General features: G+C 46.5%; 1 protein-coding gene across 3 annotated transcripts in view; it reads left to right on the top strand.

Annotated features, from left to right (window-relative positions):
- The window catches only part of TMOD1 (tropomodulin 1), a 79,329-nt gene that overhangs the window by 34,451 nt on the left and 28,868 nt on the right, over window positions 1–16,010 (top strand). For all 3 annotated transcript variants that reach the window (XM_033122507.1, XM_033122508.1, XM_033122510.1), the window contains 2 exons: window positions 2,903–3,059; window positions 9,827–9,946. In XM_033122507.1, the coding sequence (XP_032978398.1) occupies window positions 2,903–3,059; window positions 9,827–9,946 (277 nt within the window). The remainder of the gene's footprint in view (window positions 1–2,902; window positions 3,060–9,826; window positions 9,947–16,010) is intronic.

The following is a 16,010-nucleotide window of genomic DNA, read 5'->3' on the forward strand; positions in this document are numbered from 1 at the left end:
CTCCTAATGAGGTTGATATTCTCAATATTTACTTAAAAATTCAGTAAGCTAAGATTATTAGAAAAGGCCTTTGACATTTTTGTTTTTAAAAAATCAACTTCTTGCAGTAAAGATTTAAAGAAATAAACCCATATTTTAACATGCAATGTAAGTAATATTTTTAAATACATTAAAAACATCTTTATTCCCCTCTTGTAATGATATGGGCCTCAGTTTTACACAGTGATTCTCAGTCAGGGGTGATTCTACTCCCCAGGGGACATCTGGCAATGTTTGGAGACATTTTGGTTTGTCACAACGTGGGGGTGAGAATGGTACTAGCATCCATTGGGCAGAGGACAGAGATGCTGCCAAACAGTCTGTGATACATAGAACAGCCCCCACCACGAGGGATCACCCAGCCCCAAACATCAATTGTGCCAAGGTTGAAAACCCTACTTTAACTAACTCAGTGGCCTCTGTCAAATATATTTGAGAAGAGATGTGAGTTTGCAAACACTTTTCCTCTCAGTTACAACCTCATGGGTTTCTCCCATCACAATACTGAGCCTTTCAGAGGCCAGAATGTGCCCCAGCTCCTTCCTGCCATCAAAACCCTTTACGGTGACAAAAATCTATCAGGTCTCCTCTTTTGAGGATCATTGGGGAAACACTTGCTTTCAGTGCTTAACTCATTTTATATTTGTATGTTTTCATTTTTTGAATTTTGAGATATATTTGGATAATTCATCCCCTGGTCAGCATTCTTAATTGGGTAACCAAACTGTTGACGTTTATTTTAACAGATTATAGGACACCAGTGATAATAAGCAATGATTTGTGAGTGTTTGGCACTGTGCTAAGCACTCTTCTGCATTATCTGATTTAATTTTCTCAGTAATTCTGAGAGAGTGACTAATATTCCCATTTTACAGCCATAGGAACTGAGGCACAATGAGATTAGGCGACTGGCCCAGGATTGTATAGCTGAAGTCATCACTACTTCAAGTCAGGGCTTAGCCTGATGGGGGTCAACAGAGAAGTGCGGGTATGTCCTAAAGCATTTGGTTACTCGTGAGTAGTCACAGAGGGACAGTTAGGTAGTCCTCTCAATTGAGTCACAGTAAGTGCCCTGCCATGGGAGAGAAGGAGGAGACCCACAGCGCTAGCCCCGGGGAAAGCCCTTCTCACCTAGGACATGCCCAAAGATATGTGGCTCACCTGTGACCATCCCCCATTCCGCATAGCACAGTGGACAGTGTCTGAGGACTGCTGCTTACGGGAAATGGGGATGTTGGTAGCATTGCTTACATTCTTGGCACTCACCCCCAAATCAGTCAAGGCTTGATTTTCTACCCACTGGCCATCCTCTCATAACACGCTCCAATTCCCAAATGTCTCTCCTGACTTGCTACCTACATCCACTTGCAAGGACACCAGCACCACTCCCCGAGTTTCTCACATGTACCATGCGCAGCACTAGGCCAACTCACCTTCCGCTCTCCCAGAGTCGAGGTCACACTCCGGCCCCCGGACCTCACGGGCACTCCTCTTACTGGAACAGCACTGTGGTGTTCAACAAAAGTCAGAAAAAAACCCTACTGCAGTTAAACAGTAGTATTTCCTTCCCAGGCCTTCACCCTCTATGTGCACATAGCACATATCTTCATGTATTTGATATCATTCCCCCCTCGGAGGGGCTTTCAGGAAAGGATTTGCAGTGTGTGTTTAAGTGAAGATACGCATTTTGGTGGTACGAAGATCGGAGATGGAATGGCTCTCCAGGTTAGCCATTTTGGGGTGCGGCAGGAAGTGAGGTAAGATTCTGCTCACATCTGCCTTCCAGTGTCCTCTACTACTTTGAATGAAATAGGGTGGGAAGAGAGCAATGAATAGAAATGAAGATTGCCCTCCTCGTCCAAAGCTGAAGAAGGTTTTTGTTTTAGATATGTCCTGAAACGCCTTGGGCAAATCTTTCCTTGCTCTGGGCCTCAGTTTCCCCTTGAAGGAAAGGTGCATGCACTAGACAATCTCTAAGCATCCCTGCAACAATAAACTTTGATTCTCTAAGGTACTGGGGGCTGAGTTACAGGGAAACCCGTGGGATTCTAGTCCACCCTAATTAGGAATCCGTTTTAGTAGGAAGCCCACCCCAAGAAGCCTGCCCATGTTCGAAGAAGAAAACACAATGATTGGTTGATGCTCTCTTTCTTCAGAGACCCATGTCCAGGGGCGACGTTGAAAATATTTAACAGCCAGCATGGCATGAGCACGGACCATCAGGAGGGTAGAAGGCAGCCGGTAGAGCCTTCCGGGACTGCAGCCTGAAAGCATGTGTCTCCCACCTTGCCCACCTCGCCGTTCTGCCAAGCTTTCCCCACTTGTGTTGTGGGTCTGCCTCTTCCTGTCTGACTGTATCCAGGGCCCTAACTCAAACCCCTTGGCCTTCTTCTCTTCCTGATCACTTTATACACAATAGCTGTAAATATCCTCCTGCATGCAAACACCAGCTTAATCGTATTTGTCACTCAGCAGATGCTCTTGGAGCATCCCTCTGTGCTCAGCCCCGTCTCGGCTGACCCCTCAGACCCTCGCCTTCAAAAAACGTTAAAGGCTGGGAAATTCAGGGAGATTAAGAGACCTGAGTCCTAGCTTGGCTCTGTCCCTCATCTGCTGAGTGAACTTGGACAGGTCCCTGCCCCTCCCAGGTGTCAGATTTCTTACCTATAAATGAGTGACTTGGGTTGATTCAAAGAGCTCTGAGGTCCCCAATGTTTGATGATGAGTTTCTGGAGAAATGCATGTCTTCAGTAGCTGATCTCTCTCTCTCTCTCTCTCTCTCTCTCTCTCTCTCTCTCTCTCTCTCTCACCCTCCCTCCCTCCTCTCTCTCTCTCTTCACCGGTCCCACAACCTCCACTATAGAATGCACTGCTGCCTGCAGGCCTGAGGCAGAAGGATCAGACCACCAAGGCGCCCACAGGCCCCTTTAAAAGGGAAGAGCTCTTGGATCACTTGGAAAAGCAAGCAAAGGAGTTTAAAGACCGAGAAGACCTGGTCCCCTACACAGGGGAAAAGCGAGGTACTGAATCACGTTGCTCTTATGAATACGTCACTCCCCATGCATCGCTGAGTGTCAGCTGTATGCCAGGCCCTCTGTTGATCCCAATGTGACTGGGCCTCCTTGCCCTCATCCCGGCCTGGCCAAAAAACACAAAGCCTACTCCAAAAGCATTGATGACAGATTTAGGGAAGTTTTTGGTAAACCAGACCAGCAAAACTTCCCCTTAAGTCCCGTTTAACTAGGGTTCCTGTTTATTTTTCATACAAGCCTAGATGCTTTTAAAAGTGAGAGAAGTAACTATTAATCATGATATCAGGACGTGAGACCTGAACAAGGCCCGTCCTGTGCAAACCAGGAACAACAAATACCCTCTCTCTACCCTAACCATCCCCGCCCTTTCCCCAAAGTTGCTTTCTCTGGCAATTGTGTTATCCCTTCTTTGGTCTGTCCCTCCAAGACTCTGTCCCAGCCTAAGGCAAGCCATTTAGAAGTGTCTGGGGAGCAGAGAGCACTCCCTGACTATCCAGCCCTTCCAAGGCTTCCTGTTGCAGCTCTAAACCATTCTAATGCCCTCTTCTATCATGCTTACCCTTGCTTAACACACCGCTGCCCCACAGGCCTCCTTTTGTTCTTCAAGCATTCGGAGCTCTTTTCTACCTCAGGACCTTTGCATGTATTCCCTCTGCCTGGAATGCTGGTCCTGCTGTCTGCCTCTATGCTGTCTTCCTCCCCTGTAAGTGGCATCATGGTGAGAAACAGGCTGGAGCAATATGTTTTAAAACCTGCTGTGCCTCCATTTCCTCATTTATGAAATGGGGGTGCTGAAAATAACATCACCAACCACATGAGGTTGTTACAAGGATTGAGTTAAGATATATATAAAGCACTGAGAGCAGCACCTGGCACACAGTGAATGCTATGCCACTATTAGCTATTATTATCCTTTCGGTCTCAGCCGTAATGTCTCCTCTTTCAGGGAAGTCTTTCCTGTCTCCTTGGTTTAGGACGTGCAGTCCCTTCAGCTCCCCGCCTGGTTATTCTCCATCTCAGGAGCCTATGCACGTCTCTCACAACAACTCCCATTTTATCTTTATGTCTTTATTTATCATTTGTCTCTCTCACTGGCCTGTGAGAGACGTGAGGGCAGGGATTCAGGCTTTTTTGACTCACACAGTACCCCCAGCCCCCGGTGGTATACAGTAGGGCCTGGTATACAGTAGGACTCAGGAGAGAGTTGGTGAATGAATGAATGGGTTCAAATTAAACAAATGTGTAATGAAGGCTGTGGGCTATACCCTTAGACTCTAAGCCCCCTGAGTACAAGGACCACATCTGTCTGGTTGATCATTACATCCTCGCACCTAATAAACCCTAGCACATAGTAGGCGCCCAATAAATATTTGTGGAATGAAAGCATTAATTCTGATTACTTAATTAATTAATCACTTGTGTGACTACTTGTTTATTTTCAGTCTCTTCCATTCTCCCCACCCCCAAGAATGTAAACGTGATGAGCCAGGGGTCTGTGTCCGTGGTTTTTATCTCTGTATCCCTGCTGTATTCTTAGCACAATGCACTGCACAGCGCTCCTTGATAAATAATAAAATGAAAGAGCACGCAGGATTAGACAGCGTGGGGATGACGTTGAGCCATCCCAAACCCTGGCATTGGAGCTCAGACCAGATTTTACAGAGAACTTAGAAGGTCAGGGAAGCCCAGGGCAACTGGTTTATAGAACTTTGTTTGAAGGACTCTGGTCTGAGCTGTCCTAGAGGGGGTGGCAGAGCACGTGGGTGGGAATGACTGGCGCCTCGACCACAAGCGCTGGGTGTGCCCGGCTGGGAGTGTGGGCACCAGATGTTTTCAGGCAAGGCACTCGTGCCATAAGGAGTGGTTTCTGTGCAGCACATAAAGGTAACAGAATCTCTGGATCTCATGGGGCCTTCAAACTCCCATTTTCCCACCTACACATTTGAAAACTAGGGAAACCAAGGCTGTGAGAGAGTGAGCAGAAGATCTGGATGGACAGCTGGTGAGTCACGGCTGGCTGGCGTCCCCTTCCTCAGGCACCCACCCCTCTCCCAGGGGAGCAGTCGGAGAGGGGGTGGGGTGGAGAAGAGAATGAGAGTGGTACACAACCGGTACCAACCTGCCCCCCCAGGGCATGCCAGCCTGGCCCAGAGCCGGGAACAGTGCTCCAGACTCCCAGAGCCTGACTGCCTTCGTGAAAAACCAGGCTGATGCAACCAGGTGGCTAGAATTTATTCTATTGCCATATGATGACAATCCTAAAAAGTTCTTCATCCTTATCGTCAGTCACCACCACCACCACCAGGGTCATCACCATGAAGTATTTACATGATAATTGCTGGAATCCTTGTAGGTTGAGTAAGTCAGGGTCTCAGCAGAGAGTATGGGGAAGGAGACCTTCCGGCTTTAACAGGCAGACGCAGGGCCATTCAGTCCAGCCCTTACTGAGAATTCACCCCGCGCTGGCCTCAGAACTAGCCTGAACCCAGCTAGTTCTGAGGGGAAACAGTGCTCTAGTCACCACGAGACCTGACAGAATGTGAAAGGAGCCATACACTCATGCAATGTCCTGAGGAATTTGGACTTCATTTACTCTCATTCCAGTGAGGGGATCAGAATAAAGCTCCTTGCAGGCTATTCTCATTAGAAGTAGATGTGGCGGGAGTATTTCAGCTCTTGCTTCCCGGCAATTGTTGTTAGTTTTGGCTCAAAGAAACTCTTACAAAAATTCTCAAAAAAAAAAAAAAAAAAAAAGAAGTAGATGTGGCTGCATGTGCTAGGGAGAAAGGTAAAATAAGAGAGACTTAATCAAAATGGAACTTTTTCTCTCACTTAGAAGCGGGGCAGGGTTAGGCAGTCCAGGGCTCGTAAGGCATCTTGCCTGGCTTTCGGAATTAAGACCCTTTCCAGTGTTTTCATCTGCCATCCCTGAAATAAGTCCCTGTCCCCGTGGTCCATCTGGCTGCTGAAGCTCCAGTCATCACATCCACATTCCCATTAGTCAGATGAAGGAAGGGGAGAAGTCCAAGTGCCTCCTGTGGTTTCTGAGAGTCACTGGAGGCACCTGCTGCTAGGGTATAATAAACCATGGGGCCTCAATATTTCTTGAATATCCATCTTAGTCATTGCATCTATCATTTTCACAGTTGATTTTCTTTCTAGCCGCTTTATTTCTTTGTATGTTTTTCCCTTTTCCAGATCCACCTCTGGTGGAGGTTATGATACATTTCCCCCCAGGTAATTTTGTTGTGTATTCTGCTTATATAGGTAATTTATCTTTGGTGTAAACAATTTAAACAATAAAACAAAGTAATTCGAAGTAATTCCCTCCACTGAGAGATAGGCACTGATCCCGTTTTAGTGAATATCTTTCTGGACATTTCTCTCTTCACTCCCAACCCCCCCGCCTCTACCATCACCACCCTGGTCCAAGTCACCATCCTCTCTCACCTGGACTCATGCAGGAGCCTCCTAACCAGGTCCCAGCTTCCATCCTTGCCCCCCCCCCCCATCACCTCGGGCTAGTCTCAATCAGTAGCCAATGTGAGCAGGGGTTTTTTCAATTGTGGTAAAATTCGCATAACATAACACAAACCATTTTAAAGTGAACGATTCAGTGGTGGTTAGTACATCCACAATGTTGTCCAGTCACCATCTCTATCTAGACCCAGAACATTTTCATCACTCCAAAATAAAACCCTGTACCCAATAAGCAGTTACTCCTACCCCCCTGCCCCCAGCGCCTGGCAACCCCCAATCTGTTTGTATGGATTTACCTTTATAGTTCCTATCATATAATGTGTGACTCTGTGTGTCTGGCTTCTTTCACTTGGCATATTGTTTTTGAGACTCATTCATTCCCTTTTGTGACTGAATAATATTCTACAATTTATCTCTTCATCCACTGATGGACTTTTTGGTTGTTTCTACTTTTTGGCTACTGTGATTAGTGCTACTATGAACAATTTATGTGCAAGTATTTGTTTGAGTGCCTATTTTCAATTCTTTTGGGTATATGCCTAGGAGTGGAATTGCTGCACCATAAGGTAATATTATATTTAAATGTTTGAAGAATTAAAAAACTTTCCCAAAGCAGCTTCATCATTTTCCATTCCCACCAGCAATATACGTGGGTTCCAATTGCTCCACGTCCTTGCCAACACTTGTCATTTGCTATTTTGAATTTTGGTTTCTAGTATTGTCATCCTCATGGGTGCGAAGTGATATCTCATTGTGGTTTTGATTTTCATTTCCCTAATAACCAGTTATGGGGAGCATCTTTGCATGTGTTGCTGGCCATATGTATATACTCTTTGGAGAAATATTATAAATCCTTTGCCCATTTTATAATTGGCTTTTTGTTGTTGTTATAAAAGGTCTTTATATATTCTGGATACTACATCCTATCAGATACATGATTTGTGAATATTTTCTCCCATTCTGTATGTTGTCTTTTCACTTTCTTGGTAATGTTTTTTGATGAACAAAAATTTTAAATTTTGATGAAATCCAATTGATCTATTTTTTCTTTTGTTATTTGTTCTTTTGTTGTCATATCAAAGAATACATTGCCAAATCTAAGGTCATGAAGATTTATGCTTATGTTTTCATCTAAGAGTTTTATAGTTTTAGCTATTATAAGTCATTGATCCATTTTCAGTTCATTTTTCTAAATGGTGTAAAATAGGGGTCCAACCTCATCCTTTTACATGTGAATATCCAGTTGTCCCAGCACCACTTCTTAAAGAATCTATTCTTTCACCATTGAATGGACTTGAGATCTTTGTCAAAAATAAACTTGCCATAGATGTATGGGTCTGTTTCTGGACTCTCAATTCTATCACATTATTTATATGTCTATTCTTGCGTTAATGCCACACCGTTTAACTTTGTAGTAAGTTTTGAAGTCAGGACTTCTGAGTGCTCCAGCTTGTTCTCCATCAAGATTATCTTGGCTCTTTGGGGCCCCTTGCAATTTCATATGAAATTGGAAATTGGCTTTTCCGTTTCTGCGACAAAAAAAGGTCATTGGCATTTTGATAAGGATTGCATGGTATCTATAGATTGCTTTGGGTGTCACTGCCATTTTAATATTGTCTTCTAACGCTTGAACTCAGGATATATTTCTATTTATTTAGGTCTTTAATTTTTTTCAGCAATGTTTCATAGTGTTCTATGTACAAGTCTTTTACTTCTTGGTTAAATTTATTACTAAGCATTTTATTCTTTTGGATGCTATTGTAGATGAAATTATTTTCTTAGTTTCCCTTTCAGGTTGTTCATTGCTGGTGTACAGAAATACTGTATATTTTTGTATGGTGATCTTGTGTAAGGTTGCTGAATTCACTTAGTAGTTTTTTTCTGGATTCTTTTGGGTTTTCTACATATAAGATTATGTCATCTGTGAGCAGAGATCAGTTTACTTCTTCCTTTCCGTGTATTTCTTTTTCTTGTCCATTTTCTCGGACTAGAACTTTCAGCACAATGTTGAATGGCAGCAGGGGAAGCAAGCGTCCTTGTCCCGTCGCTGACCTTAGGGGCTCCTTTCCTCTTCATTCTGCCCAGCTCAGAGTCCATCATCTCAGGGAGGCTTTCCCTGACCACCCTACCACAAAGAACAGTGCCCACCTCACTGACACCCCAGTCTGGAACTTCCTAGTCTTTTGCTCTGCTTTATTTTTCTTCACAATGCTTAATACCATCTGATATTTTTACATGCTTGTTTACTATGTCTCCTTTCACTACATTGTCCACTGTTATTCTGGCCCCTAGAAAGGGGCCTAGCACGTACAGTGTTTCCCCAAAAATAAGACCGGGTCTTATATTAATTTTTTCTCCAAAAGATGCATTAGGGCTTATGTTCAGGGGATGTCATCCTGAAAAATCATGCTAGGGCTTATTTTCCGATTAGGTCTTATTTTCGGGGAAACATGGTAGGAAACAATAAATATCTATTACATGAATATTTATACTATATACATTTACATACACACACACACATATATGTATAAATGTGTGTCCATAATTTTTCATACATGGACTTAAATTGTTCATGCTATTTTGTAAACTTGCTTTTGCCACATTTTGTCTTGGGCATTTTCCTTCTTACTAAGTGGAGATCTCCATCATCCTTTCTGATAACTGCTAGAACTCTATTGTATGGATGCCCAGAATTTCTTTAGCCATCCCTATTGGCAGACCCTGCAGAGACCATCTTCGTGCATGCCTCTTTGCTCCCTCCTTCAGTTATGAGTCTGACACTTTGAAAATATCATGTCCTATGAGGCAAGGAGACATTTTTTGCTCCTTATTCCTCTTTTAATAATCTGAATGTGTTTTATTTATTTTGTTTAAAGTTGTTGTTAAATTTTTTTCTCCTATTAGAACCCTCGGTTAGGGTGTCTCAGATCCTGGTATTCTATTATTATTATTATTATTATTATTATTATTATTATTATTATTAATCTTTTTCCTACTTATAGGTTGCTTAGATTAATGACCGATGTTTTCAATAGCGAGCAGTCTAGTCTGACCAAGTTATTAAGTTATTCTTTTCAAATGTGAAACATGATTTGTTGGAGATCTTTGATTCCTTTTCTTTGGGGAAGTTTGGCATTGGGTCCCCAGAGGGAGGAACCTCAAGGGACTTTCAGCATCGAGAGATCACAGGGCTCAGGAATGGTCACCTGGGGCCACCGCCAGAGGCTGCCCCAGTGCCACTGCACTCCCTGTAACAAGTACTCGTGTGTTTGCAGGAAAGGTCTGGGTCCCCAAGCAGAAGCCAATGGATCCTGTGCTGGAAAGTGTGACGCTGGAGCCAGAGCTAGAGGAGGCATTAGCAAATGCCTCAGATGCAGAACTCTGTGATATCGCAGGTAAGAGGCATTCCAGAAGCTCCCCCATGTCCTCCAGAAGGAGTTGACCGGCACCTGAATGGATCCTTTGGTGGTTTATTTCAACATGAACACCCTCTGTTTATAACAAGGGCTGGAGGAAACCAAGAATAGTAAAATAGAAGTACATTATCAAAACCAAAATGATGGAAATAGAGATAAAACCATCCAAACCCATCACACCATGGAGCCATCTTTTGTTGCCACGAGACCCCATCCCAGAGGGATGTGGAAGCATCCTGGAGTGCCAGCACGGGCCCTGCACCAGTCACTACATGAAATCCTGCCCATGCCACCTGGGAAGAGAGAATGGCGCGGGGGGAAGACAGAGGGCTATGGGCATCTCAGGTTTGGGAGGTTCACAAAGGCTGGAGCAAATTCATCTGATTTTACAACTTTGCACAGCTCAGAGAACCCCCGTAGCTCATATTTATACTACACTCTCCATGTTCATGTGTATTTCCATATGATCTTCACAAACAGCTGCTCAAACTCCAGAAAGTGTCCTGGTCTTCACAGCCCTTCACCACCTGGCCTTGTCTCCTTATTAGCATCTAGTCCCTGCCCCACACACCATCGTGCCATGCCCACCAAGGGTCAGGCGCTGGCCACAGCAAACACCCTGCGTGCCCCACATTGTGCTGTGTACCCTGGCCAGTGGGGTTGGTGGTCTTTTTCTTCTGCAGACCAGGGGGCTACTGACCATCACCCTGATGATGACAGGAGGATGGATGGGGCGGGGAGAGACTCAAGGCAAGTGGGAGGGGAGAGGAAAAATGGGAACAACTGTGACTCTCTGGCTGTGACAGTGAGGTCGGAGGAGGAGTCAAAGAAGGTTCCAGATTTCCAGCTCCAAAAACTAAGTGGATGTTGGTGCAATTAATGAAGGTGGGTCTGTTAGTCTGTCAGGGCTGCTGTAACAAAACACCACAGGCTGAGTGGCATAAACAACAGAAATTTATTTTCTCACAGTTCTGAAGGTTAGAAACCCCAGATCAAGGTGTTGGCAGGTTTGGTTTCTTCCAAGCTTTCTCTCTCCTTGGCTTGCAGGTGACCACACCTCACTGTGTCCCTCTGTGCCTGTGTCCCCTGGGGTCCCTTTTGTGTCCTAATATCTTCTTATGAAGACGTCAGACAGATTAGATTAGGACCCACCCAAAAGCCTCATTGTAACTTAATCACCTCTTTAAAGACCTTATCTCCAAAGTTCTAGGGATTAGGACTTTAACATATGAATTTTGGAGAGTCACAATTCAGCTTCTAACAATGGGGAAGGAGCAGGTTCGGGGTAATACTGAGTTCACTTGAGGACCTTTGGAGTTTGAAGGGCCCGTGGGCCACCCAGGTGGGGACAGTTGTACGTGAAAGTTTTGAGTTCTGCAAGGGATGCACACTGGAGCCCTTGTGGCATCATTAGCATAGAGATGCGGGCGTGGTTAGCGTTGTCAAGCTCCAGGCAGAGGGCATGGCAGGAATTGGGGCCTAGGGCTCTGCAGGTAAGTGCCTTCGCCAGGGTAGAAACCTTTGAGATGAGAAGTGGAAATAGGGCAAAGCTAGGCTCAATGGGGACCAGTTAGCCACAAATGAACTGGGAACCAAAGGCCAAATCAAAATGGGCAGAACCTAATGCAGGAGCTAGGGAGACCGAACGAGGGTTCGGGGCTGGCCCAAGACTTGAAGGTATGTGAGGCCAGAGGCCAGGTGAGGCCACCAGTGCTAGGGGACTTGGCCAGCTGCAGCTATCTCTTTCCTCATCGCTTCCTCAGGCTTCTTGTGGGTGTTGTGTGTGGGTCTTGATGGCATTTGTTGTGGGGGGGTGGGGAGCAGGAAAGGGATTGACTCTCACCTGTAGTGGGACCATAGGGGGAGGGGCAGCGAGAAGACTCAGGTAGGCAGGAGGGGTGACTTTGGGTGATGGTGGCCAAAGCCAGCTTGCAGGGACCCACTGAGTGCATGAGGACAGCCCCTATGTAGACTGAGTCCAAACAACCTTTTTTTTAGGAGGTGGAAAATGTGGGGAAGAACAAAGGGCTGTGGCTTAATGAGTGAGTGTCAGGGCTGAGAGAGGAAGGTTTCCATTTTCACTATGCAGCACAAAAGCAGCGAGGATCTCACCCAGATGAAAACGGAATCTCACGCAGGGAACTTCACTGGTTTGCTTCGCCGTTCAAGATTTGTTTTGTCAAAAGCCACACAAGTCATGTGACATCCCACATGATGCTCATATATTTTGACTGAACCATTTCCCTGACAGGGGGTCCTCTTGACTTCCGGTTAATCTGTGCAGCAGGGAGGTGGGGAGGTGACAGCGTGGTGCAGCATCTCCACGCTGACTCACCCTGGAGCCGTTTGATCCTGATCCTTCTCCTCTGACCGTCCTCCATGACATCACTCCCCTCATTAGTCAGCTCAGGGATTATCAAATGACTCCACTGTCAGAACCACCAATTCCTGGGCCAAAATAGAACTGCAATATTGGGCTAACTTTCTGTGTTCATTTCTTGAAATTATTCATCTTTATTTTTGTTGGCATGGCTCATTATTATTATTTGTTCATGATACCATACCCTGCCAATGTCCAGAAAGGAAACGGGGCGCTGTAAGTCAACACCAATGTTAACTGGCTAACCTTGGGTGCCTGTCGTCATTTACTGGCCATTTGAAAGGTGGCAGTGTCTCTGGGGGAGGAGGGACTGAGCATTTGTTCATCACCAACTATGTCTCAGGTGCTGTGGGAGTTTATTCCAACCCCTTGCTTTTTATTTATGGACCGCAACAATCCTATGAAGTAAGTTTTATTGTTCCCATTTTATGGATGGAGAAAGTAGGCACGGTGAGGTTAAATGCCTTGCCCATGGGGGCTGAACCCAGGCAGCTTCATTCTAGGGCCCACTCAAAGCATCACCATCCAGTGCGACCTGGATAAAGCTATCCAGCGTGGGGGTGGGGCACAGTGGACACAGACAGTGGGTGAGAGGGGGTGCCAGGTCTCATGGAGTCAGCTGAGGAAGGATGGGGCCACAGTAGGAAAGGCTCTGGATGCCACACTAGGGGAGTGTTGGGAGAGGTGGATGAAAGCAGGAGTGTGGGCAGAGAAGTAGTGGTGTTCAGAGGACAGGGGGATATGAGAGGCAGGCCCCAGGTAAGGTCAGGGGCCAAGGTGGAGCCGTGGGTCTACATGTGAGATGTGGCTCCACCAAGAGACCAGCTATTCTCGGATCAGATGCCACAAGAGACGGAGGCCATGGAGGCAGGACATGTTGTCAGAGTGTTGGGTGTGGCAAGCCTGCCAGAGCCAGAGGTGGAAGGGCCGGGGGTGGTTGGGCCTTTCTCAAGGAGCGAGTGGATGGAGCCATGAGTGTGGATGAGTCATTAGAGAAAGAAAAGTAGGGACAGGAGTACATCCTCGCGAGCTTTCTTGACTCAGCTCCCAGGCAGACCACTTCCATTAACTTAGCCTTCACTGGTGCACTCATCACACGCAACACACACTCAACAGCCATTTATCCTGGCCTCCCTTCTGTGTGCCAGCACCTGCCCTGGTGAAAGAATCCTAAGAAAGCAGCCCAGTGCATGCCCTCCCAGACCCGACGTGAACAAACACTGAGACCAACATGATGTGACAAGTGAGAAAGCATCATAAGGGAAAAAGGACAGAGTGCAGGATGGGCGCTTGGCTAGGTGGTGGGGCCGGGGAGAGAAGGCCAGAAATGGAAGCTGGTCCTCAAGGAGGAGAGGTAGGGGTGGACTACGGGAAGCGTGGGGAGGAGGCAGACCGCGCTGAGTCGCTTGCTTTGCAGCTGCACATACGGCAGGTTTGATACTTGGTGACGATAGGAACATGTAGGAGGACGCCCAGTAGATGTGTCACACTGACTCAGGTGTGACATGGGTAACCAAGGCCTGTGAATTTCTGTTTGTTCATTTGTTTTTATGTCTGTGCATCACGCATGCATTCATTCATTCACTCGTGATGTCGGCGTACATTATTGATCGCCTATACTCGGATGAATCAGACCCAGTCCCCACCCTTGGGGGGCCCAGGATGTGATCAGGAGGACAGATCAGAAGCATGTGAATTTTAACATGAAAAGTGTCACTGCAGGGTGATGGGCAGACAGCACAGGCCTCTGACAGTACTAAGCTCTTGGCATGTGGCCGGGGGTGTAGGTTGGAGGACCCTGGGAGTCATCTGCAAGCACTTGGCATTATCAGTGCCTCCCCTCCCAGTCAGGGACCTGATCCTGGTTTGCCATTAGGGACCCTGCAAGGTGGGACAAGACCCAAGAAGGAATGGGGAGGAGAGAGACTCACCCTTCAGAAGGGCCAACCTCCAGGGCACCCCCACGGGCAGTTGGCAACCCTGGCTCATGTGACTGTCCCAGGCAGTGTTAGCTAGACCACCCAGGCTTCTGATATGCTTTCATGCCCTTAGACTCCTGTTCTACAAGAGTCAGGGTGTGGCTTATCCAGGAGCCATTCAGTTGCACCCAAGTCCTGGGCCAGAGCCAGCTTCTCCCACCTGTTCCTAGCAGGCCTGCTGTCTGCCCCAAGCCAGCCCGAGCAGTTGGCAGCTGGATGAGCCGGGGATGTGTACTGCTATCTCTCTGCATCCTTACGGGAATTATGAACTGAGTGAACCCTGCCAAGGCAGAGAGAGGAAAGAGAACTTGATGTTCTTTTTCAGAGTTCAAAAATAGTCCTTTTTGAGTTTTGAGGAAGATCTAGACTTTAAAAAAAAAAAAAGTCACATTCCCCAGTGCTAAATTCAGCCTTGCTAATATCTACAAAGAATGAAGCAGCAGGCAATGTTGATGTGCTGTTTCCCTCCATCACTTACGTCTGGTGACGTGGGGTGTGCACAACCAAGCAGGGGAAAAGTCGTGATTTGCCGCCTAGGGTTGGCGAAGGCGATGCGGGCTTCAGACCCACCAGGTATTCTGCTCAGCAAAGGAGATTTAACTGGGCCCCTCCCTTCCTCCCTCCCTCCTTCCTCTCTTCTTTCTCACTCCCCCCTTCTTTCCCACTCCCCATCCTTCCTTCCTTCCTTCTTGGAACCCTAATTTCCTCCGAGCAGCAGACTGGTATTATTTCTTCTTAGGCCTGCTATTGACATATATTACCTCCTAGAATACAAGTTATCTGTTTTTAGGATTCTGAAGTAGAGGGGAAGTTTCAGAACTTTAGAACTGCTAGTGACCTAGTACGTGGAGGAGTGGGTGGGAATACTAACTTAGAAGCTAGGAGAATACTCGCTGAACCGTCTTTGACAAATCATTTCCCCTTTGAGCCTGCTAGAAAAGTGTGTGTTGGCGGGGGGGGGGGGGTCGAGAGCACCTGCCCTGCAGGCTTATTATAGAAATCAAACAGGATAAAAAGATGAGATGTCGTGTGGCTGTTAAGTCCTAAGTGAAGGTAAGAGATGATTAGTGTTTAAACACACCCCATTTTACAGGTAAGAAAACTGAGGCCCAGAAAGCAGACGGGACCTGGACAGGGTTACCCAGCAAATTAGTGCCAAGGCTAGACTGGAGCCCAGGTCTCTTTCCTTTGTCCCCTGGCACTTTCTGTAACCTTCTTGCCTTTGTCCTCCTTTCTGGACTGTTATGGGAAGATGTCACCCGAGCACAAAATGCATTTTCCATTTTCCACCTCTCTATTTACTCTAAACAAGACCAGACAGCCCTATGAGATCACATCTTTACTGTGATTCCCAGCAACCTTTGCAAACTGTTTTTCCAAACCTGGACTCCCAGCAGCAGCCTAAAATCACCACTCCCCACTCCCCACTCCCCACGAGGGAGCTCCAGAAGGTGACAAGGTGACACATGGTGATCTAATTCACTGGCTGCTGACTCAGGCCTCAGCTCCCACTGCCCACGTAGCCCCAGCTTAAATTAAAGCCCAGAGAGCTCAAAAAAATGCAGATGCCTCTCTTTCTACCAGTTCTCCTTAGCGATGAGCAGGCAGGTCTAATTTTAGCAAAAAAGTCTTCTAGAATGTGAGAAACAGAAGGGACTTTGAGATCATCTCATCTTGTGGTTCT

This window comes from Rhinolophus ferrumequinum, chromosome 12 (assembly GCF_004115265.2).
Source record: "Rhinolophus ferrumequinum isolate MPI-CBG mRhiFer1 chromosome 12, mRhiFer1_v1.p, whole genome shotgun sequence".
Taxonomy (NCBI): Eukaryota; Metazoa; Chordata; class Mammalia; order Chiroptera; family Rhinolophidae; genus Rhinolophus; species Rhinolophus ferrumequinum.